Raw genomic sequence first — 24752 nt, 5'->3', positions numbered from 1 at the left:
CTTAGAAAATAAAATTATATTATATTTAAACGAGTAAAATTATACATTGTTTTTTCAATATTATATCACAACACACAGTTTTTCCTTTTCTTGTTTCCGTTTTTTTTATTCTAATTTCATAGAAAGTTTTTAAACTCTTTTTCTGGTTTTTAACATAAATAATAATAATAATATTTATTTATAGGCAATTTAAAATAAGTATTTATATTTGAAGTTAATTATGTGTAAAAAAACGAACTTATTAAATAAATTATAGGAAAATATCATTCTTTTTTTTGTTTTGTTTGATTTTATAATGACTACATAAGTTTCTTATTATATTATTTTGAATTGTTATTACTATTCACCCTTATCGTGGTTGGCGTAAATATCTTACGCCTACGACAGTTTCGTACTAGATTAAAGATAAAATGCAAACTGTTTCTTTAATCTATTACCAAGCTGTCGTAGGCGTCAGACGCTTACGCCAACCACAATAAAGGTGATTATTTTTATAGTATATTGTTTTGTTTTGTATTAAGAAATGTATATTTATTATATATATTTTGTTTTGTAAGTTTAAGTTTGTTTTTTTTCCGCTTAAATACTTTTAAGTTTTGTATATTAATTCATTCACATGTATAAACTTTGATGTCTACTATAAATTAATTAATATAATTTGTTTTTGTTTTCATTTTAGTTTTCTTATAAATAATTGAGTTTTTCTCTTTGTTTTTTTGTAAGATTAAAATGTATATATTTTTAATACATCAATTTATATTGTTGTAATTTGCTGTGTTGCCTTACCGATCAGATTTAAAGGTTTTATTTAGCATTTACCGGAAATTCTTTATATTTATATAGTTTTTCTTCAATTCAAACTAAAACCTTAAAATCTGATTGTCCAGGGTTCACAACAATTGGTTTTCTTTTTCAGAACAATTAAAATTTAATTCTAAAATTTTGCTTTTGTAATTTTATTAAGAATTTAAATTCGAACTTTAAAATAAGCTGAAAGTTGTTTAAACATTTCATTTGTTTTGCTGAAAATAAAAATTTATTAAAGTTTTACATGCTCATTACGCAGTTTCATTTTCTTGCAAACTTAATTATTTGAAAATAAAAAAAAACAAAGGTTTTTAAAACCATTTTAAATAATGAGGTTTAGAAGTTTAAAAAAATCAGAGTGTAATTTTCCATTTTTTTTGAAATGTATACCCTCAATATCTGAACAGGAATTTTGTTTAACTTTTTTTCAATTACTTCTTATAGACATTACAGGGGGTCACAAAATACTCAGGAAAACATTAAGCTTAAACACTGTAATTTATTTATATCTCGTCCTTAACATTCATGTTTCTGTTCTAGATATCAGGCAATATACACAATTTACTTCGAAATTCTTTTTATTGCGTCTGCTGATGATATTTCAGGAAGATATACATATAATGAAATGAAATGTAACTTGTTTGCTAAATTGAATTTTTAATTAGTTGTTTGTTTGTTGATATATTACAAAGTTTTCCCCTGTTTAGCTCTTACGAATAGCTTTGAGAAATCCAAATTAATATTGGAAAAATACAAAAAGATGAGAAATTCAATTTAATATTGTGCAAATTGGAATTGTAATTCAGAAAAGCAAGTTAATATTAAGAAAAAGCTAATAGAAAATAAGAAATTTAAATTAATATTGAGAAAATAAAAATTTAAATTCAGAATAGCAAATTAATATTGTAAAAATACTAATTGAAATTGATAATCTAAGTTAGTATTGAGAAAATAAAAACTGAAAATAAGAAATTCAATTTTAGAAATCGAAATTAATGTTCAGATAATGTTGAGAAAACCCTAAAACAACAATTTCAATTTAATTTCGAAAAACTCGCGATTTTATTCTGGATTTTAGGTTTTGAAAAAAGGAAAACCAATTGAGGTTACATATTCGTATCTTTTGAAGATACGAATATCAGATTTTATTAATTTAAGTTGCATTTGAAAGATAATAGAACAAATATTTATGATGCAAGTGTAATTTTCAATTGCACTTTTGGAATTGTTCTCCACTTAAAATTAAGTATTGTTATAAAAAAATATTTAAAATTGTAGAACCTTTCGTTAGTCAATTTAACACTTTTTAAAATATTTATTGAAAATATATTTTTTTTTAAATTATGCAGTCTAAAGAGGACGTAATTATCTTTTTGAAATGCAATAATAAAATCCATCCGGTTCACAAGACTTGTAAATTTTCTAGATTTTTACAAGTTTTTGGAAATTTAAAAATAAAAATGGAAATGTCCAAAGGACTTGAAAAGCAATCTTTGTTTACCGGATAAGGTCAAAGTCGGAAGACTCAAGGTCAAAAACTAGTGTTTTTTCTGTGGAATTCAGGTTATATTTCAGAAATTGAAATTCACAATTTTCTGATTGTATTTCAGAATATTCCAATTATATTTCAGAAATTTAACCGATAAATCGGTCGGACACTAGAAATTAGACTGTTACTTTCCGCTAGACCGAATATTATTTAACCTTTAAGATGTGGAACACCTTATTCTTGCAGAAAAATCGGTAAAAGTCGGTTTTAAAAAAAAATATTTCCATCTAAATTCTCGGGACCGTAGCCGATTTTATGCATCATACATGTCAGACAAATCGACTGCAGCACCTATACGAATCTAGATTATATAGTACTTTATGGCGTTGAAAATTAATGCTGCAGAATATTGAATTTTGGTTATATTCATATTATGAATATTTCTATTCAGATCAACTTTCAAGAGCATTTAAATTTTATTTTTATATTTCGCTAATGATCCTTTTTTAGTGAAATGTGAAGTAAAACTTTCGTTTACTTTTAACATAATAAAAGCTGTAGTTTTCAACTAAGTTTATTTAGTTTCAAACACAATTTTAGCTAAAAAATTGGTTGAAAAGAGTATGAAAAATTTAATTTTAAAACAATTAAAAGAGAGGCGAGACCAGTACCAACAAATTTTCACAGATTCGGTAGCTGGCTATATAAATGTCGTCAGCGGGTTAAAACTGACTGAAAAAAAATCGAAAAATCGGCAGCTTGCCTCAACCGTAGTAGGGCGAATACGATTTTATGGGACATCCTTATATGGCAATATTTGGTAGAGCGACTCAATGTTTACATGAAAATATAGCCTGTCGAACATCATTAAATAAGCGCAGAAAGTGTTAAATAACATTTCAACAAGTCCGTGCCAACGTTTCTCCAATTTGTTTATACCTTACAAAAAATAGGATTTGTCCAGATAATCAAAATAGGTATTTTTGTCGACATTTCTTCAGGTTTGGAAACAAGAAATAGTCACTAGGGGCCAAATCCGGACAATAGGGCGGAAGAGGTAGCATTTCGTAGCCTAATTCATGCATTTTTGCCATGGAAACTGCAAATGTATGAACCCTTTTGTGCACACGATTATAATGGAAAACGCGGCAGCCATCTTGGGGAATGCCTTTTCATTCCCAAGTGATCATTCAAAATTAAAACTGTAAGTCGCGGACTTCTCGATTGAAAGTGGAATCAATTTCGTATTTTATTCTTCCTCAGAAAAACTAAAACAGAATGAAATCACTTTTAATATGCTAGACGAAACTAATATTTTTAATTTTTCTCAAGTTTTGGTCATAGATGACAACTAGATAGATAGTATGGTATCCATTTCTCACGAAGAATTATTGATACCGTTTATGTTAAAATAAATCGAATACTAAAAATGTTAGAGCGAAATGACGAAATTCATATTGATTTTGACATTATGTTGAAATAGAACATGTTCTTATAATTTATATAAATCATTTTACGACTTGATGAAGAGAAAAACTTTTTTATTTTATTTAAAAAATTTAATTTATTCGAATAATTAGATTATTTTTTTTGTAATCGAATTATTCGACAAGTTAAAATTTCTTATTCGAAATATTTGTTTTATTCAAACAAAAGAAAAGTCGAATAATTTGTATAGCCTAGTAAATAGAGAGCCAAAAACGTAAAATAAATACATAGAACGGAAGGAAAGAAAATTAGATTTTTGACAACAGGCTTAGGTTTTTGCATAGGGCAGAACTAGAGGCGCAACTGGGAGTAAAACATAGACAACAACTAGATAGGTAACTGAGAGCCAAAAACCTAAGTCTCTTGTCAAAAACCTAATTCATGAGAATGTATTGCATGTATTTTGTTTTTGTATCACCCGTATGTGTGAAAAGAGAGTAATTTTTCCATATATATTACTCTCTCCTTCCGTTCTATGCGTTTATTCTATGGAGTAAAATATATTAAAAAATACGTTTTGCCAATCTATCCATCAATTCCAACTTGTATGTTAAAGTAATGCTGGCCACGGGCGAACATCGTACATATTTGAAATGGAAATTGTCTAACTTTTTTTTTGGAAAATTTTACTTTTATTTCATATTTGATTGTATGTTGAATTTAGCGTAAAAATATTGAATAAAACAAAGACTTTTTACAGACTTTGCTGCATTTGCTATAATGGGTTTTGGTCTAGATTTGAATATCCACTTCTTGATTATAAAGGCCTGCACGGTGTATTCACTTTTTTGTCTTGTTTTGTTTTCCAGCCCACTGTAAGTGTTATCGAGTAGGATACGATCTAGTGTTGAACATAATGCTGACATTTAAATTACAAATAGTTTGGACCTTCGTTAAATTTAATTTAACAAAATATACTTTTTTTTTTTTTTTTTCTATATTACAAAACTCGCTTGACTTATTTTTAATAACAAATGTAAACATAAACAAAGTTTGACAGAAGACCTAGATTAAACTAGGGCGAATTAAGAATATGCACTCAACTTGTTAATACGCCTTGTTTTATTCTATGACTTTTTGACTCTCAGTTACCTATCTAGTGGTCATCTATTTCCAAAAACCTAAAGGCCCAACTATAATATGCATAAGCTAGCTTAAGGTAATGTCAAAACCGAACGAAAAGTCTGTCAAATGCTTAAGGAAATTCAAAGAAACTTTTAGGTGGCCATAATGTACTTATGTGCATTCAAAACTATTTAGCCCCATTTGAACATTTATGTGCAACTTGCAATTAAAAAAATACGTATTTCTTATTATTTTATCAAAATATATAAATTTTCTTCATCCTTTTCATTTATTTCTTTATTTTCTTTGTATAAAATAAATAAACAGCTGATTCCGTACGGAATGTGCGACCAGCTTCGCACTTTGCTTAAGCAAATAAAATTCGACGAAACTTGACGAAACTCTCTTAAGTACATTATAGTTTGTCACATACGTTTTATATGTATTCGCACATTTGCTTAAGCTGACTTAAGCTAGTGTATGCATATTATAGTTGGGCCTTAAGTCTGTTGTCAAAATCCTAATTCATGAAAATGTATTGCCATGTATTTTGTTGTTGTATGGATGTGAAAAAACAGTAATTTTACATTTCCCTCTTCTTTCCTACTATGTATTAATTCTATGATTTTATTAAAACTTAAAAGAAACTAAACGCCTTCTGAAGAAACTAAAACAAAATTGATTGGAATGCTAACTACGGAATCAACGAGTTATTTTAGTCGTCATTCGGAAACTAATAGAGCTTCGCTTTAAAACGTAGCTGCTGTTATTTGTAATTATTTTCAAAAAATAAATTTGAAAACAAAACTAATACATAATATTAAATATACAAATGATATGATTGATGCTTCATATCATTACCTATTTTTGTATCTCTATATAAAATAGTATTTGAGAAGGAGATCTTAAAGCTAATCGAATATCAGAGAGAGCTGTGTCATATAGGTTTGTGATACAAAATGATTTCGAAAACGAAACAATTCGAAAACTAAAAAGGATTTGATGTTATTTATTAGTTTTGTTTTGTGCTTTATTTAAAATTTAATATTAATACTTTGAATTAATTTGAATCAAATTTCTGGCCTAAATTCTTTTAAATTATTTGCTAATAGTCAAGTGAGCATTATTTTTGTTGAAAAATAATTAGGCATTAGGTGCATAAACTATTCCAGAAATCGATCGGCAGTCATTACAACTTTTCAAATCGATTGGTTTTCATCACATACGAAAATTAAAATGTACAGTAGGTTTTGTTTTAACTCATAAATTTTAGTCTTCGACTGAAATTACGGTATCCAATTTTTAACGGTAAAGATTTAGACAAAATTTGTACGACCATTCAGGTATGTAATGGAAATGTTCACACAATCAATTAATTAATTTAATAACTTTTCCATAAATTTTTAACATATTTCTCGCCTTTGTCTTTTATTATTTGTTATTTGTCATACGGAGAATATTTCTTAAGGAAATAATAAGGCATAAGTACAAAATTATTACATATCGATTGAAATTCATCACATAATTTCAAATGGAACAATTTTCACCATTTTCCTGATAGTTTCTTTCTAAATCGAATGTTAATATAAAGTTAATGTTGCGAAAACAAATACAAATTTTGTTAACAAATTACAAAACATAAGTAAAAGACAAAAATAATATAAATAAAAAGACATCCTAAGCAGACATATAAATACATATTTGAAATTCAAATTAGTTTTCTTGGTACATTGATACGAAAATGAATTTATTTTAAAAATTCTTCTTTGTATTGAATTACGTAATAATCCCAACACTGATTTACAAACTTTGTAAACAAAATTAACGACAAAACACAATCTGTTTAATAAGAAAAAGTTTTTGAGTGCCAGAAAGAAATATAACATAAACTTGCAAATCTTTCAAGGAAGAATCCAAAAACAAAACTTTTATGTTTGATAATTTATCAAATTATAAATTGTGACAGGTATTCTCCTTAGTGCGAAAATACTTTTAAAATAACTAATATTAATGTATGTATATTGTTGTTTTTTCTTCTAAATTTTTCACTCTATCAGAGTCATTAATAATATCACGCACAGAGTAAGAAAATTCTTCAAAATATCTGTATGTTTTTGTTTTGTTTATATATAATTCATTTTAAATAATTTTACATTTAAAATATAACAAACATACTAGGGAATGAGATAGATAAACGAGTACAGAAAGGTTATTTGAAATTGAAATTCGTTAAGCAACCACATTTAAAAGTGTGTTCATTTTGTTTTAGAGATCTTGTTTAATCCACAAATAAACATGCATACATGATGGACACAGATTACAAAATCGTAAGGAGAGGGGGAAAAAAGCAAAGAATTATTAGTTTTTACAATTAATTTCTACGTTTTTTAACATAAGTTGGTGTATTACTTGAAATAATCATACCCTGTTCGGCTAAATGCTTCAGTCGAGAACGTGTTAGTGGTGGTGAAAAACATACAACCGTTGCTGGATTCTTGCGCGTAGATTTTTGAGATGATTTTAAGGTAGTTTGTGGGGGATTTTGTTTAGTTGTAGTGCTGCTCATATCCTTCGACTGTCTAGAACTTTTACGTGCTGCCGGCGCAAGAGACTTCATGGAAACGGTTTTTGTGGGTGGTTCTGTTTCATCTTCGTGTGCATTTTTACGTTTACGTGTTCTTTTGCTGGTGGTGGCTGCCGAATTTTTGGTCTCATCACTGATTACAGCCGGCATAGATACACTCGTTTGTAGTTTTCCTTTGGCTCTTGTGGTAGCCAGGTTAACCAGATTAATGGTTTTCGATTTGGCACGGCCTAATTTTCTGCGAGATTTGGCTTTTGTTATTGCCACCGTTGATAATTTGGAGAGATTATTTGATTTGGCATTTGTTCGTTTAACATTTTCTTTTGAATGGTTTAGTGTGTTGGTGGTGGTATTTGAGACACTTTTATTTTTAACAGCATTTGAGGAAAGACGAGTTGTGCGCGTCTTGGCCAATTCCTTTGGCTCCTCTAAATGCAAGGACTTTTTAGCAGCAGGCTTTTTACGCACATACAGCTCTTTTATGGGCTCATTTATGGCCCCCTCTGCAGCTGCTGCTTTGACAGGGCTGTGCTGTTTTTTGGACTGTAGATTTACCAGACTTTTCATTTGGGCTACTAAACACACAAACGCCGATTGATGATTTGGTGTTGTCACGGAGGTGGATAAACAAGTTAAGCTAAAGTAAAATGTAATTATTAGTTTCTATTTCTTAAATCATATTTTAAGTATGTAATAATAATTACATTTTATAATTTATTTTAAAATTTTCTTAAAAATGCCAGTATGTACTTAATATTGAATCCAATTTCCAAAATTACATTATTTATTTTAAAGTTTTTGTTTAGTTAAAACATGATACAATAATTTTAGAAGGTAGAATCATTAGGGAGAGTTGTTAATTTTATGCCTTGTAAAGTCAAACAACTGAAATATGAAAAACAAAATTGAAAAAAATAGAATGAGAAACTACAAAAAAACACATTAAAAGTTTGAATCACTTTTTCTTTGGTAGATATTCCATCTGCTTAAGCAAGAAAATAAGTCATTCCTTTAATTGGTTGGCATCAGACGTGCAGGTTTTGATTCTTGATGTAGTTCAATGTAGTCCCAATTCCTAAAATGATACATACAAATCCTTGAATGTTTCTTTAGTTGAACTCCACAAGCAGCACTCCATTCAATTATTTTATTTTCTGGACACTATGAACTATACGTCCTTTTGTTCGAATGAACATTTACACACACAACACATAACACGCATATTGTAAATTTAATGTAAATTTGTTTACAAAAAAATATTTAATATTTTTTTTATTTTTTGATGTTTTGCTTTGATATTACTTTTTTTGTATGTGGCTGACATTTAAGGGAATGTATAAATGAGAACGTAGTTACTGGTGATACTACCTTATATCATTGTATCATGAGTTAAAAAATAACACCAACAACTTAACACAATTTCAATAGTTTACTTTGTAAAAAAAAAATATTCCAGCACTTTTAGGAAAAACATTTAAAATTCAAATTTATACAGTTTTTTGAACCCATTTTAACATACCTTGGCTTTGGTTTGTAGATTCCATAAAATTCTTTATTTTCTTGTTCATTATTATCGTCATCATCATCATGATGATTATCTTCATCCACATTAATTTTATCAGTTTGTGTTCGATTTTGCTGCTGTTTCTTCTTTCTATTATTAAGATCACAGTTGGATTTTAAAACAAATTCTGTTTTTTTGGTGGCAAGATTTGCTTTGGGAAAGCGCAATGAATTGCCACGAGATTTGCTGCCACTGGAATTAAAAGAAATAATAAAAAATATTTTCAAAAGAGAGTTTTATTTAAAGAAAGTATTGTTAGGTCAAAGCCTTGTTTTCATAAAGAAACATAGAGCGGAAACTAGAAAAACACTCAAATAAAAAAATTACTCAAAATAGTCACACATACGAGTGTTGTTTTTGTTTTCACATAGTTTTTTCTACTAATACATTCTCACCACTTAGGTTTCTGACAACTGTGTTAGCTCATTGACAGGAGAGTTTCCGCTCTATATCTATTCTCTATGCTTTTTTTTTTACTGAAAAAGCTTTTTTAATCAACAAAAAAATTTTTTTTTTTAAATTTAAATTAATAAAAATTTAAAAGGCTCTTTTTGTGAAAATCTATTTTTGTTGTAAAGCTTTTCCTCAAAAGTAGCTTGGGAACTTCAGCAAATTAATTTAAAGATACATAATAATGAATAAATCGCATAAGCCATCAATTTATAAGAAATATTTTATGAAAAAAGCTTTTTATATGTTATTTTTAAGCTTTTTGTCAAAAGTTATCGTTGTTCATCAAAAATGTAATTTAAAACGCCAGAGGAAAACAAATCGTCAATCAGTACCATGGATGGAAAGTTAAATTTTTGTTCGGTATCAAACAAATATTCAAATAATACTTTTTAAAAAACATCAGAATTAAAATTTTAATTAACCACTTGTAAAATTTGTTTATACGGTTTACAATAGAAAATACTGTTATGCTAAAGTCTTTCTAAAGAAAGTACTATTATATTGAAGAGTTTCTATAGTAAATACTGTTATACTGAAGAATTTCTATAGAACGCATTGAAACGTATTGAAAAAATACTGTTATACTGAATATTTTCTATAGTAAATGATGTTATACTGTTATATTAAAGATATTCTATAGTAAATACTGTTATACTGAAGTTTTTCTATATAACGTACTGTTATACTGATGAAAATACTGTTATAATACAATTTTCTATAATAAATAATTTAATACTGAAAAAAATACTGTTATACTAAGGATTTTGTATGGTATATACTGTTATACTGAAGTTTTTCTTCAGAAAATACTTTAATACTGAAGATTTTCTATAGAAAATACTGTTATACTGAGGATTATTTTAACATTTTCTATAGAAAATCATTTTTACTAAATATTTTCTATAGTAAATACTAGGGTATTCATTCGACTAATGATCGTTCGATTAATCGAATAATTTCTTACGAATAAATATTCGAACAATTTAAAAATGGCCATTTTCGAATAACGAATAATTCGAACAATTTTATGTAGAATAATCGAATAAAACGAATAAATGTTCATATATATTTAAATTTATTAAATTGTTTAAAATTTTTCATAATTTCAAATTTAAATAAGTAATGACTCACAAAAATTGTATTGTTTCTGAAATTCGACAAATAAATAAAGACAAAGGGACTTTCGATCACTGTAGATGAGTGTTCCGATAGCTCCTTCTATAAATATATAAATATTACTGCAAGAAGTTACAATTCTAAAAACAAATCTTTCAAAATGTTTAACTTAGGACTTGAACCAATTAAAATAAAAGGTACGGAATAAAATATTTGTTATTTAGCTGGCGAAATATTAGAAGAATCGCAATTAATAATCAAAATATTAACTTAGATTAAGTGGGGTTGAATATGATGGAGAATGTGATTTGGAAACGGTCGTCGAAAGTGATATTAAGGATGACATTTATAATGATTACATTGAAATAGATGAAGACCATGATCTTAAAATATCTATAAGTGATGTTATTAACCGCGTACGTACGTGTTGCAAAATATTTAATAAATAGAATGATAAACACAAATATTGCAAACTAACGTTTTGTTGCAAGAAAAGCTTGGAGTTCGTCTTATACATGATTTTGAACATCGTTAAACATCTTTGTCTAACATGGTAATAAACTTTTTGCCTGACTTCAAATTAGCCATCTTTATTGTGTAATTCCCCAAGACCACTTTATTAAGCAAAGATTTAGCAACGTTGATAGTGCTTGATGTATAATACAATTTGTTATAAACAATTTAGAAATAGTGAATATTAAAAAACCGACATCAAAACTTCATTCTTCACTATTTTAAAAAAATTTAAATTATTCGAATTATTTTAAACGTGTGATCGAATTATTTGAACAAGTTAAAATCTCTTATTCGAATTATTCGTTTTATTCGAACAAGAGAAAAATCGAATAATTCGAATACCCTAGTAAATACTGTTATACTGAAGATTTTGTACAAACAAATTGTATACTGGAGAAGACTGTTATACTGAATACTTTCTACAGATAATACTTTAGCTATATTATAAATCATTTTCATCCGTGATCAGTACACAGCAAACAATCAAGATTATTATCAAATTGAGAAGGATTTAGATCAAACTCTATCGCAATTGTCAAAAGTCTGAGAATAGTCCTCTCAACAAAAAAGGAGTTTATTTCCAATTTCTCAAACGTTATGTCACAAATTACAATTAAATTTTTGTCTTGAAAATAACGGCTGACTTCATAAACGCATTTTGCAAAGCAACACTGCAATGCATAGTGTTCATAAACGCAAGAGATTTTGTTTTGGCAATGTCGCAAGTTCATTATTGTATGGCAATGCTTGTCCATGCGCAGCATCTGTCAAATTTGTGAACTGTTTTTATTTATGATTCTTTGCAAAATATTTATGCGTTCATGAATGTCACAAAGTATTGCTTTGCCTTATAATTGCTTTGCATTACTGCGTTTATGAAGTCGGCCAACATCTGATATTATTTTGAGAAAATAACAGTACTTTTTAAAATTCTAAACTTAAATTCAAACATTTATTTAGGATTGCAAATTATGTTTAATATCAAAGAAAATAATTGTTTGCAGGATAATACAACATTTTGCATATTAAACATTATTGCAGTTTAGAAATGCCGTGAAGGCTATATAATAAAACTCACCTTTTCCATGGTGTTGTGGGTACTATACGTATCGGTTTAAAATGGCACATTTCCTTCTGCAGACTATCTGTACTGCTGGCGTGTTGACGCTCCTCCGGATAACGATGTATGATAGTGGGCGCCACCGTATGTAGTTTGGACAATGAACATGAAAAATATTTACTGCGCACCAAGGACACTGACGATGACGTAGATGACTGAGTAGCGGCTGTCGAATGGCTCGAGTTGGTTGACGATGTGGTCGTGGAGACTTTATTCGCATTGTGTGATGTGGATGAGGATGATGAGGTGACATTTTGTATGGACGTTGTTAAATTATTACAATTGTTGGGTAATTTATTATCGGTTGCAAGTTTGTGGGCAAGCGTGGTGGTGCTACTGCCGGTTGTTGAAATTAAAGCTTTTTGTACAGAATCTTTAAGAGTTTGTATAAAACTTTGTTGTTTGGTAGTGGTTGTGGTCGTGGTGGTGTTGGTTGCGGTTGTGTTGTTGGTGGAATTTTCGTTTTTTAAGGAATGAGTTATGGCTGCTGTTGTTACGCTCGCTGAAATTGTTTCTCTGGAAGATGTTGCTGTCATTTTAGTTTGGTTACTATGTTTATTGGACACACTATTGTCATTTTTGGGATTTGCGTGATAATTGTATGACACTGGGCCGTGTGTATTGGTATTTAGAGAATTTTTATTGGCAACCGTTGATACCGTGTGGTTATTATTGTTGTTTAATGATTTCGGTGTACCAGATGCCGTTGCATTTGTGGAGTTTAGTGTAGTAGTAGACTTTTTGTTTGAAGACGTAGCCGCAGCTGTGCCATTTCCACCACCACCATTACTACTACTACTGCTGTTATTATTATTATTATTGTGTATTGTACTGTAAGCTGTTGTCTGTCCCGGTGTTGCAACCAACATGATGACAATAACTTTAATATTAAAACAACTTTGTTTTCTTTTAATATTTATACATTACACATATTGTTTCCGTTGTTGTTTTCTTTTTTTAGACTTCTTGCCTGTAATTCATACAAAAAAAATTCATTAAAAGACACAACGTACACACACAAATTTGCAAGTTGGAAAGATCAATTCTTTTTTTTTTGTTTTTTCTTTATTTTAGTTTGTTTCGCTGTTGTTACGTTTACCACAAAATTTAGTCTTGTTTTATTGAAATTTTGTAAAGAATTCTTGTAAAAAAAAAACAGACACAAAACACGAACACCCCCACTTTGCAGACTCCCTCTTTGTGATAAAATACTCACAAGCACACACACACACATAAGTACGCATTTGAAAACTACTCACTCATACTCATTAAATTTATGCAGAGATGTTGCCAGAGGATTTTAAATTTTAGGGGAAATGGAATTGATTGATTATTAATTGGAAACTCTCGTAGCCAAGACCTAACTCAGTTGTCAAAAACCTAAGAAGTGAGAATGTATTAGTAAAAAAAACTATGTGAAACAAAAACAACACTCTTATGAGTAACTTTTTTGTTTGAGTTTTCTATATAATCATAGAGTATAGACATAGAGCGGAAACTCTCCTGTCAAAGACCTAACTCAGTTGTCAGAAACCTAAGTGGTGAGAATGTATTAGTAGAAAAAACTATGTGAAGAGTTTCCGCTCTATGTTTCTCTATGTATATAATCTAGAACCATAGAGAAATATACATAGAGCGGAAACTGAAAAAAACTCAAACGATAATATTACTCAAAATAATTACTGTTATTGTTTTCACTTATTTTTTTTAGTAATACATTCTCACCACTTAGGTTTTTGACAAATGAGTTAGGTCTTCGACAGGAGAGTTTCCGATTTATGTGTACTAGGATCGCCCGGTGGCCGAAATTCGACCACTTTTTAAACGCTTTTTACAACTATTATGGAAAGAATTTTTAAACAATTTTTTATATTGTGCATATCTAGAGAAAATAACCTTTTAAACCATATATGTTTCATCAATATCGGTGGCCAATAACATACTTAAAAGAGTACCACAAATCTATGGCTAGAACAACGGTTCTCAAATGGGGGTCCCCATAGATATTCCAGGGAGTTGCGAAAAATTCACGAAAACATTAAGTTTAAATAGGTACTGTTTTCTAATTTATTTTCGAACATTAATTTAACAAAAATTAATTTTCTTATTGGTCAAATTTTATGTATGTATTTTAACAGTACATGAATTTATTCTAGATATCGGGCAAAATAATTCGACATATTTTTGTTATGTCTGTTGATAAAATATATCTCAAGAAATAATTGAAATTAAAGGTAACTCGTGTGCTAAATTTGATTTTGAATTAGTTGAAATCGAATCATTTGATTGATATATTATACATTTTGTTGGCTCTAAAGCGTTGAAGCTATTAACACAATTGACATCAACATATTTAGCTTTTCTGCACATTTATCAATCACAACAAGAATGATATTAGATGTGCATTATTTGAAATTTCCTTGTTTAGCTTATTAAACAAAAACAATGACGCAATAATTAATATTATTTATATTTTTTGATCATTTTATTAATCAGATTATTTAAAATGCCTTTTCAAGTTGAAATTGGAAAAATCGAAGTATATATTGAGAACAAACTATTTGAAATTGAGAAATCCAAATTAATATTGGAAAAATACAAATTGAAGATGATATCCAATTTTATAATGCAATAATAGAAATTTTCATAATTCAGAAAAGCTAGTTAATAATATTGAAACACAAATTGAAATTAGTGTTTAGAAAATATAAATTGAAATTCAGAAATCTAATCTTCTTTATATATATAATTCTTCTGTACGTGTGTTAGTAACTGAACTTCTTAACGGCTGGGCCGATTTTGGTGAAAATTGTTGTGTGTGTTTGAGTGGGTACCTGGATGGTTTAGATTCACAATTGACCTATATAGGAACAATGGGCATGGCAACTCCCATACAAAGTAAAAATTTATTAATGCATATCTGGGGTACTATTATAGAGGGAGTCTTCAAACTTTGTGTGAGCTATGGCAGAACAACGTTTGCCGGGACAGCTAGTTTTATATAAAATCGAAATAAATATTGAGAAAATTTAAATTAAAATTGTGTAAATACTAAGGATATGCGAGTAATCGAATAATCAAATATTCTATATCAATATATTGATTTATCCATTAAACAATTTTTCTGATTAACTGAGGCATAATCAATGTTTAAATATATTTTTTCCATATAAAAAAATTATTTAAATATTGATTAAGCTTAACTATGTTAAAATTTTGATAAGTTACCCGGCCTTAAACTATGATTAATAAATTAATTTGAATTTTGATTTTTCAAATTTGAATAGGTATTTATTTATATAAAATTAAAATAAAAAACACATAAGATTATTAAAATTTCTATTGTAACTATTTAATTATTCTTTGCTTTGAATAATTTTAATTTTGAATAATCAGAAATTTATTAATTAGGATGTTAGCACATCCCTTGATGTTGAGAAATAATAAACAACATTAAATTCATACTCCCAGCATTTATTTTATATAAAAATTATTTCTTTAAAAATAAGTTATTATATAGATATTATTATTATTATTATTATAGATATTAAAAATGTTAATGTTATTTTAAATAAAATTAACATTTTTAATATCTCTATTTAAATTTCGTATTTCTCAATATTAATTAATTTGTGGACCGTGCTTTCTTTAAATGAAATTTGATTCATTGGTCAGGGGTCATAAGCTTGTTAGAACAGCTGACCTATAAAATTAAAATAGATAATCTTGACCATGACAAGTAAAATTTCAGAAATTTTTTCTTGAATTTAAATTTTTGTAAATAATTCATATAAAAAGTTAAACATTTTCAAGTCATTGAAACTGATGTCGCAATTAAAAATTACGAAGTTATTTTGAAGTATTTGAGTTAAGACGTTCTTTTAGTAAATGAGCGATATAAATAATTGTTTATTGTTAACGATTTCAAAATTAGAAGATTTAAAAAAAATTGTTTGATTTATAAAGAAGGTTGTATCAAAATATATTTTCTCAGTATTTGGATCAAATTTAATATTTCCTATAGATTTTCATAACTTTTTTTATGTATCATAATACAATCACCATCTAAACAAAATTGTATTCGATTTTAAAAAATTCATAAAGGTATAAGAGACGTATACAGACGACAATATTGAGTATTAATATTTGTCAACAACTCATGTATCATAATAGAATTTCATCGTCTAATCCAAAATTGTATAAGATTTTGAAAAAATATAAATGATTTTTTGATTTACGTTTGGTATTCAACAATTCAAAAACTGTAAACTAACAAAAATGTAAAGAAAATAAGAATAAATTCTGCAAAAAATATAAAATATTTGTAATACATACAAGAAATGTATTTTTCGAACCGATTTCATGACATTTTGAAATTTATTAATACACAGTATTGTCGTCTATAAATACCTTAAGATCTAATTTGAAAGTTTTAAAATAAGATTTTCTAGTTGGAGATTTTGAAAAACAAAGATTCTTGCTATCATATCATATTTCAATCGAGTTATGTATTTCCTGTATTAAACAGTAAATATAACATTTGAGCCCTATAACTTATTGCGATCTAATTATATAATTAAATAATTTATTTAAGTATTAGCTTTGTCTTAATTTTACAAAAAATAATGACAAAAATGTTTACATTTCCGTCACATTTGCAAGGAAATACATTATGAATTCCAGTAACAGTTTTTATGATCCTGTTTTAGCTTTTAGTTTAATTTTAGTTTTATGAAAATTAATAAAATAAATTTGCAAATATAAAAAACATTAATTTGTGTAAATTTTGGAAATTTTCAAATACAAACTGAGCCTACAATCATCACCCTGTTTCTGGCAACACCAATTCGTTGCATTTATTTAAAAAAACCATCTTACCACAATTTCGTATGTCCTTTTATAAGAAAGCCGGAACCGGTTTCCTTTCCCAAAAATATGTATCACACTTGCACTTAAAGTAAACTCCTCTAAACATGTAATTAATTTTAACACAAATCGTTTTTAACACCAAAAATTCATTCATATCTTGCAAATTTCATTAAACAACGAAATTTTTCATACGTTCCTTTTGTTACTATTCTTTTTACTCTAGTTTACTATTTTACACTACTACACATACGATTTTTTCTCATTGGTACTTCTTTTTTTTCTGCTTGTTTCGTCGTTTACTATACAACTTTGTGTGACTTTTACGTTTATTTCTTGTTCTTCTTTGTTTTCATTAAAAAAAATTGTGCAAAATTTTCATTCCACAATATTTTACCTTTATATTGGCTTCTTTTTTCTGAATTTTATAGTTATTTGAAAGCCACAGTGTTGAGCTTTGAATAAAACACAGATTCTCAATTTATTTTTCACTTAAAACACGATTTTAATTGATTTGCAAAAAACTTTGTGAGTAGAAGAGAATTTTTATTGTGTTTCTGCTTTTGGTTTTTCATTCGTTAAAGTTTGGTATAACAGCTGATACAGCGACACACATAAAACAGTGTTAGTTATTTAGCGGGTTTTCTGTCATATTTAGCGATTAGAAAAGCAGTTCAACGAAGAAAATAATGGAACTTCAAGCGATTTTTGTGAAAAGAAAATAATATGGCTTTATAAAATTAGGGGTTTTACACAAAACGAACGGATTTTCCCCCAATAGGAACAAAAAAACAGAATTTCTTGCAAATAAGAGAATTCCCGAGATTAATGATGTTTTTAAATATTTTATAATAATATTTGAATGGAAAAAAACTATATTTCCTTTCAAATATTTGTAACAAATATCCAGTAAATATCTTGAACTATTCTGGAAATTTTATTTCTGATTTATAACCAAAATTAATGAAAATATAAACATTACGCCAATTATGCATTTGTTTTCTTGCTAGTTTTTACTGGTAAAATATTTATTTATTCAATTTTTAGTTTACTCTCTCCTTGCAGCTAATTACTAGGAGAGTAAATGAACAAAGTTAATTTTAATAATAATTTTATATTCTCATTTATGTGCTCATTAAGTGAGAACGCTTTTAATATAAAAAACATTAACATTTCATGTACATAATATGTAATTTAATTATCAATTTATCGTCACAGAATAAAGCAATTTAAAAATTTTTAATTTCTTTTAAAATTTCACTACAAAATGAGAATATCAATTTTAAATTCAACAAATTCCAATTGAAATTGAGCATTTTTATATAAAATTAAGAAAAATCCTAATAAAATTGACAATTTGCATTTAAAATTGGGAAAGTTCCAATTAAATTCAACAAATTTCAATTGCAATTAAAAATTTGTATATAAAATTAAAAAAAATCAAATAAAATTCACAATTTGTATTTAAAATTGGAAAAATTTCAACTGAATTAGAGAATTTCAATAAGAAAATTAAAATTTCTATTAAAAATTAAAATTACTATTAATTGTACCTTGTTGGTTCTGCCATGGTTCCAATTGAAAAATTCAAATTAAATTTATAATTTCTATTTAAAATTGGGAAAATTCCAATTGGAATTAAGAAAAATAAAAATCAAATTGATAAATTTTTAATTTAAATAATTTATATTTTACTTTACATAAGTAATACACATTAAAGAAATATGAAACATTCGTTTCCGCTTTCGGCCGTAAACGAACGAACCTCAGCGATTATCCATTTGAATAATGACTTCGGTACCAATTGCACCTATTACTTTTTTCTACCACAAAATACATTAAAGTTGGTTTTAATTTAAAATTGAAATTCTAATTTTCTCAATTTCAATTTAATTCATTTGAAATTTCATATAAAAATAGATTTTACTGCTGTAGCGATTTTAGCAGATTTTGGTGGGAAAGTTACCAACACTGTATAAAAAAGAAGTTTGTGTGTTGCCACATAAATGTTTGCTTCAAAGAGAAAAAGTACTGCCAAGTTAAAGTAGAATTATGAAATATTTAAAAATAACGGTTTTATACACTGTAGGAACTTGTTGGTAAGACTTTTAAATAAGTTGGCAACATAATGTATGCAATAGATTTATTGTATGAACAAGTTGGCAATACAGGCTATTTAAACATCATTACCAGGTGAGAATGTTTTTGAAAATTGTGACGTTATTTTAAAATGTACCGTTTGTCATAGAGTTCTTATGTATTTTTTATATATGTATTGAGATTTTAAATAAACGACAAAATGGAAGAGCGGAATACATATTTTAATTTTTTTAAACAAACAAAAAAAAAAATGCCATCAGTTCATACAGCTATCTGTTATACTATTTATTATTATATTTATGGAATCTAGGTCATGATGTCTATTATGTGCACTATGATTCTATTACTGAAGGATCCAAGGCTTAGAAACGGTTAAAAGAAACCCGTAACGGCATTTCAATGATGACAGTAATATCTGTCTGATTTAAATTATTAATAAAATTAAATAAAATAAGTTGAGATAGATTTCAACTAAATAGAAAATAAAAATTTATATTTTTACCCCATATTCATAAAAAATTGTATTGTCTGGTAATAATAGTTTGGTATATTATGTTTGTTATGTGTATACGATTTTAATTAATTTAACTGTCATTAGCCATTTACCATTACTTTTAACCACAATTTTCAATTATGTAGATATATTTCATATAAACACACATCAATAATGATTACATTTGCAATTATAACAAAATTAAATGCGACAAAATAAAGAATAACCACAAATATCGTTTTTAATTGTGGTTTTAAATAATAGTCTAATGATATATGCAAAAAATAATGCAAATTCTTATAATAGTCATCGCCAGGGCAACCAAAAATATGTTATAAAAAAAGTGTTTTATGCGCATAAAAAATAATGCACTTATAAACGAAAGATATGCTCTTAAAATATAAAAATATGCTTTAAAAAATATAGAATTCAACATAAATAAGTTTCATATATGTAGATACAAATCACACGATTTCCGAAAAAACATACTCTTAAAAATAAATTATTGAAATTTTAAAATAGTTTTCGCTCAGTGTATTACCTTACTTTCTTACTTGTTTTGTTATTTTTTTATTTTATTTGATTTTATTGACTGAGGGTTTAGAAGTTTCAGATTTATTTTCCTTTTTTTATACCACTGTGTGTCGGTTATTATTTTTGGGAAGCATAGGGCCTCTATAAACTTTTTTTGGGACTTTATAAATTAACAATTGTATATATCCCTCTCCAGCTTTCTCCGGTAGATTATATTACGATCATCAAGCGTGTTTTGGGTCGTCCTTTTTTGCGGTTACCTTGAGTATTCCAGTGTAGAACTTGGGGGTAAAATTTCTTCTTCTTTTCTTATAATATGACCGATCCATTTCCATTTTCTCTTTAGTACTTTAAATTTCCATTATTTGGCTTCTCAAGCACTAAATTACCATAAAAAAGATTCTTAAAAACAAATACTTTCAAATGGTAGGAGAAAATTAAAAATTATCACTTGCGAAAAACAGCAAAACAAAATAACAAAAAATTCTTTATGAAAAATTACCTTCATATAGTAAAACATTGTCTACTGAATTGAATTATTTTTTTAAATTTATTTTCATACTCCTCTAACAGTGTGTACTTTATCACTTGGTATTGGTTTTTGTTATTTTTGTTTTTTCCCATCATCTTCGTTCATCTCCTCCCACTCGGTTGGCGTTTTGTGTGGTTTAATCAAATCAAAGGATACAAGAGGATTCGAAATTTTTTGGTTTTAATGGAAATGGTACATGTTAGTAAAAAGGGAATATTTGGGGAACTTTTTTGGTACCAATTGCAACGTTGGTACTTTTTTGAATTGATATTCAATATTATAATTAATTGAACATTTTAAAAATTCCCTAAACAATATAAATAGCGTTTTATTGGGTCTATCTTTAAATTTAAATAAAACAAAGTGTGTGAGAGGTTTCCTCGAAATTTTATATTCGTTTGAAAGCCCTATCGATTTAATTTTTTTTATGGAATATAACATCGTCAAAATATCCGCCACCGCTTCGCTGATACTCTGTGACTTCCGTGACACTGGCGCATAAATCAGGCTGAATTTGAGGGCCGCAGTGGTATGTGAATTATTCGCAAAGAGTTGTCACTTAAGAAAACCTCACAAGAAAATGTCTAACGTGGCCTAATCTCACGATCTCGGTGACCATTTCACAGTAACTCCGCGTGAGGTGACCATGTACTCAAGTTGCTCAAATTGTCATAAGCTGTCCTGTTGACACCACATCCCGTTAGTGTCCATATTATTTAATTCAGGCCCAAAGAAGTTGGTAAACAACGACTTATAGCCGTTTGTCGTTGAAGCCGATGGCCTTGTTAACGTCGTTCTCAAAGAAATGTGGACCGCTAACGCCGCCAGCCCAAAATCCACACATTGGAGGCTCTTGGATCTCTTGTTATGGTTTGTTATCGTCTCAAATTCGACAATTTTGTTTGTTGAATAAATGACAGCCAAATCGACAGATGCAGCTTAAACAATATGGCCGCTATCAATAGTCAAATTTCGGAAGTCCCTATTGAATGACCCTTTAGTTACACCTTAAAGATTTGATCCATTATATTCCTATTTTCCAATTTAACATTTGCACGTGCCAAATCATCATCCATGGAGATTTGGAAAAATAAACTGAACAAATGACAGCTAATTAAATAATATGGCCAAATTGCGGATGTTCCTATTGGAAGTCCCTTTAGTTACACCTTAAAGATTTGATCCATTATATTCCTATTTTAGTTACAATGTACCACAAAAGTACCTTTAGTACTCAACGAACCAGAAGTACCATTTCAGCTTAGCACACTTATTATTATTGAAAACCTCAAACATTCATCTGCCATCCCATCCATGATTGTGTTTCATCCTTCCTTAATACTTGTTACGAATTGGAATTACAAAAGTAAAAAAAAAGAAAAGCGAATAGTATAAAACTCTCATGAATTCTTTTGTTTGGTTTGCTTGGCAAAATGTTTGGAGTATTATACAAAGATGGCGCCTGCTGTGTAGAAAATTGATCGAAGTATTCCCTGCCGTTTGAACTATGATGCGATATGTCATCATATATCGTTCGTTCGTTCGTATTTTCATATCGTACGTGTGTTTCTTTTGTAAAAGTCTGGTGGTTTTATGCCATTATCATGTTCAGTTGCTGGTGGATGGTCAGTTGGTTGGCTGGCTGGCTGGCTGGCTGTTTGGTTAGTTGATTTGGAGTACATGTTGAAGGTGGTTTCTGGTGTTATCCATTGCCCCTTTTTATGTTGTGGCTGTAGAGCTTTTAATGCATTTTTCATAATCATGTAGTTGTTTGTCATTGATTATGTTGACCAGTGGTCATTTAGTACATTCGTACATACAATTTTGGTAGCGCCATTCATATTTAATGTTTAATTTAAAATTTATTTCAGTGGTATTTTGTTTGTTTCTTGTAGTTTATGTACGCAGCAGTATTAGCCCAGCTACTTATGAGAATTTATATTTTAAAGAATTAAGAATTTATGGGAATTTTGAAATGTACTAAATTCAACTATGAACTGGTACAATGAAGTAGTAGTATCTTAAGAAGAAATTTTAACAAATTTAAACGGAAGAGGAATATTTGGAATACTTAATATAGATATTGTTAAAAAGCATTTATAAGTTAGAATTTCATAATAGTCCTCCTGAATTTTGAGGATTTTTTAATAATTTGCTAATGAATCATGAAACTATAGCCCATATAAATATTTGAAGACTTTCACACTTGACTGGGAGTCAAAAAGTGGGATTATCGATCAGCTGGGTTAAATATATAAACCTCATTGTCCGGAAGATTTTGCAAGAAAGTCGCTACATACCACTGATTCCTTAGTGGTATGCAGCGTTACTCCCGAACATCTAAATATTTGAAGACTTTCACACATGACTGGGAGTCAAAAAGGGGGATTGTCGATCTGCTAAATACCAATGATTCCAAAAAAAATACTGCTGAAGTAGAGGAGAGACCACTAGGAAGATTTCGACGTTGAAGAAACTTGCGCATCATTTAAACAAGATAATAAAGATAAACAAGATAATCAAGCAGATATAAATCATAAAGGATATGACACAGTAGTCCCTCGTTAAGATCAGATTTGTTGGAATGCGTTGGTATTCCACTGAGCCCTGGTAAACTTTGATCGATTAAGTCAATTGCAAGATGCCCTAAATCGTTACACTTATATGTAACGATTTCATCTACATCAACAAATGTAGCTATTATAATAGAAGGAGAAGAACAAGAAATATCTGATTTTTCACCACTTTTGTATTCCATTAAGCTCTGGCTAACATTGGCCGATTAAGCCAATTGCAAGATGCTCCAAATCGTTACACTTATAAGTATTTGAATGTTGAATACAATGATTTTATTTACTTCACGAAATGAAAAGAAAAGGAGAACTTGGAAAATCTATTTCTCAACACTCTATCTCCTCCAGGCTATAAAGGAAGCATATATAGGGATAATGCAAAAACATAAAGAATGAATTAATGTGCAAGTTTTGCGGTAGGGAGATGACATTTCTTTTTCTGTTTCTGCTCCCTAAGAGGTTAACTTCTTAGGGTACTGCTACACGTTAAATAAATATCGAGATACTTGATCGCGGTCAATATATGTATATTGAACGTGTAGCAGTGCCTTAACATCAAGGAAACGCCTGCCAATTGGTCTTTTTGATTACAATGGGACTGTCTAATAGCTGGTCCAAAGTAGGCAACGCATTGGCTACACATATTGGTTACATAGCGTCAGTTGTCTTACTAGCTTTGTAACTGGTTACTTGATCAGCTACTTGACTAGTTATTTTAACATGTGCATGTCCTAAGCAAGGGGTCAATTGACCCTTTTGATTACAATGGGACTATCTGATAGCTGATCGAAAATAGTCAACGCTTCTGGTGGGTAAAATAAAGTGCAGTACAAAAAAAGTTTGAAGTGACTTTACCATAGGTTACTAAGAGACACTAAAGTAAGTATTGACTTCATGATATGTTACATGTGATATCAGTATACTTAAGCAAAACTAAAAATAAACTGTATGAGAATTATATCAACACAATTTGTAAAAAAACAGTTTGTACGAATTATTCACAAAGTGACTACACTCCAGATTACTTAGAGACACTTAAGTGTCGATTGTCTTCACGCTAGATTACTTGGGATGTATAAAGTAACCAATTGTATTCTCTCTGCACTACAAAGTGCACACACGTGTCAAATGACCAAAATATATAAAATGGAGTCAGCCAAGTGATAAGACATTTGTGACAATTACTGTCTTTAAGGGATACATTGACTTCTTGCTTAACTGCTGGGAATAGACTGCTGCTGCTGAATGGCAGACATATTTTACCATTTACGTAATTAATATGACTTGGCAATTACAGTTACAGTAGTACAAGATGAACAGGTACAGACTTATATTCATCTTTAAACGAGATGTTTAAGTAGTTTAACTTCAGAATTATTTGAATTTGCACAGACATCTATGTATGAAGAAAATCTAATGGTGGATGAGTTCGTTTAAGTAGATATTAACTTA

General features: G+C 28.6%; 1 protein-coding gene across 3 annotated transcripts; it reads right to left on the bottom strand.

Annotated features, from left to right (window-relative positions):
- Nucleotides 1–6965: 6965 nt before the first annotated feature.
- Nucleotides 6966–17537, bottom strand: LOC135948932 (probable myosin light chain kinase DDB_G0279831). Of its 3 annotated transcripts, none has more exons than XM_065498384.1 (5): nucleotides 17081–17537; nucleotides 12161–13172; nucleotides 8953–9189; nucleotides 7259–8070; nucleotides 6966–7122 (listed from the first exon to the last, which is right to left on the bottom strand). In XM_065498384.1, exons 2-5 carry the CDS (start codon nucleotides 13069–13071, stop codon nucleotides 7115–7117), a joined length of 1968 nt encoding a protein of 655 aa, XP_065354456.1. In that variant the 5' UTR covers nucleotides 13072–13172; nucleotides 17081–17537; the 3' UTR covers nucleotides 6966–7114. The 3 variants fall into 3 exon arrangements, with proteins under 3 accessions (XP_065354456.1, XP_065354457.1, XP_065354455.1); XM_065498385.1 differs by having other exon boundaries at nucleotides 7274–8070; XM_065498383.1 differs by having other exon boundaries at nucleotides 6966–8070.
- Nucleotides 17538–24752: the final 7215 nt, after the last annotated feature.

The sequence above is a fragment of the Calliphora vicina genome, chromosome 1 (genome assembly GCF_958450345.1).
Source record: "Calliphora vicina chromosome 1, idCalVici1.1, whole genome shotgun sequence".
Lineage (NCBI taxonomy): Eukaryota > Metazoa > Arthropoda > Insecta > Diptera > Calliphoridae > Calliphora > Calliphora vicina.
This window is presented reverse-complemented; position numbering and strand designations above follow the sequence as displayed.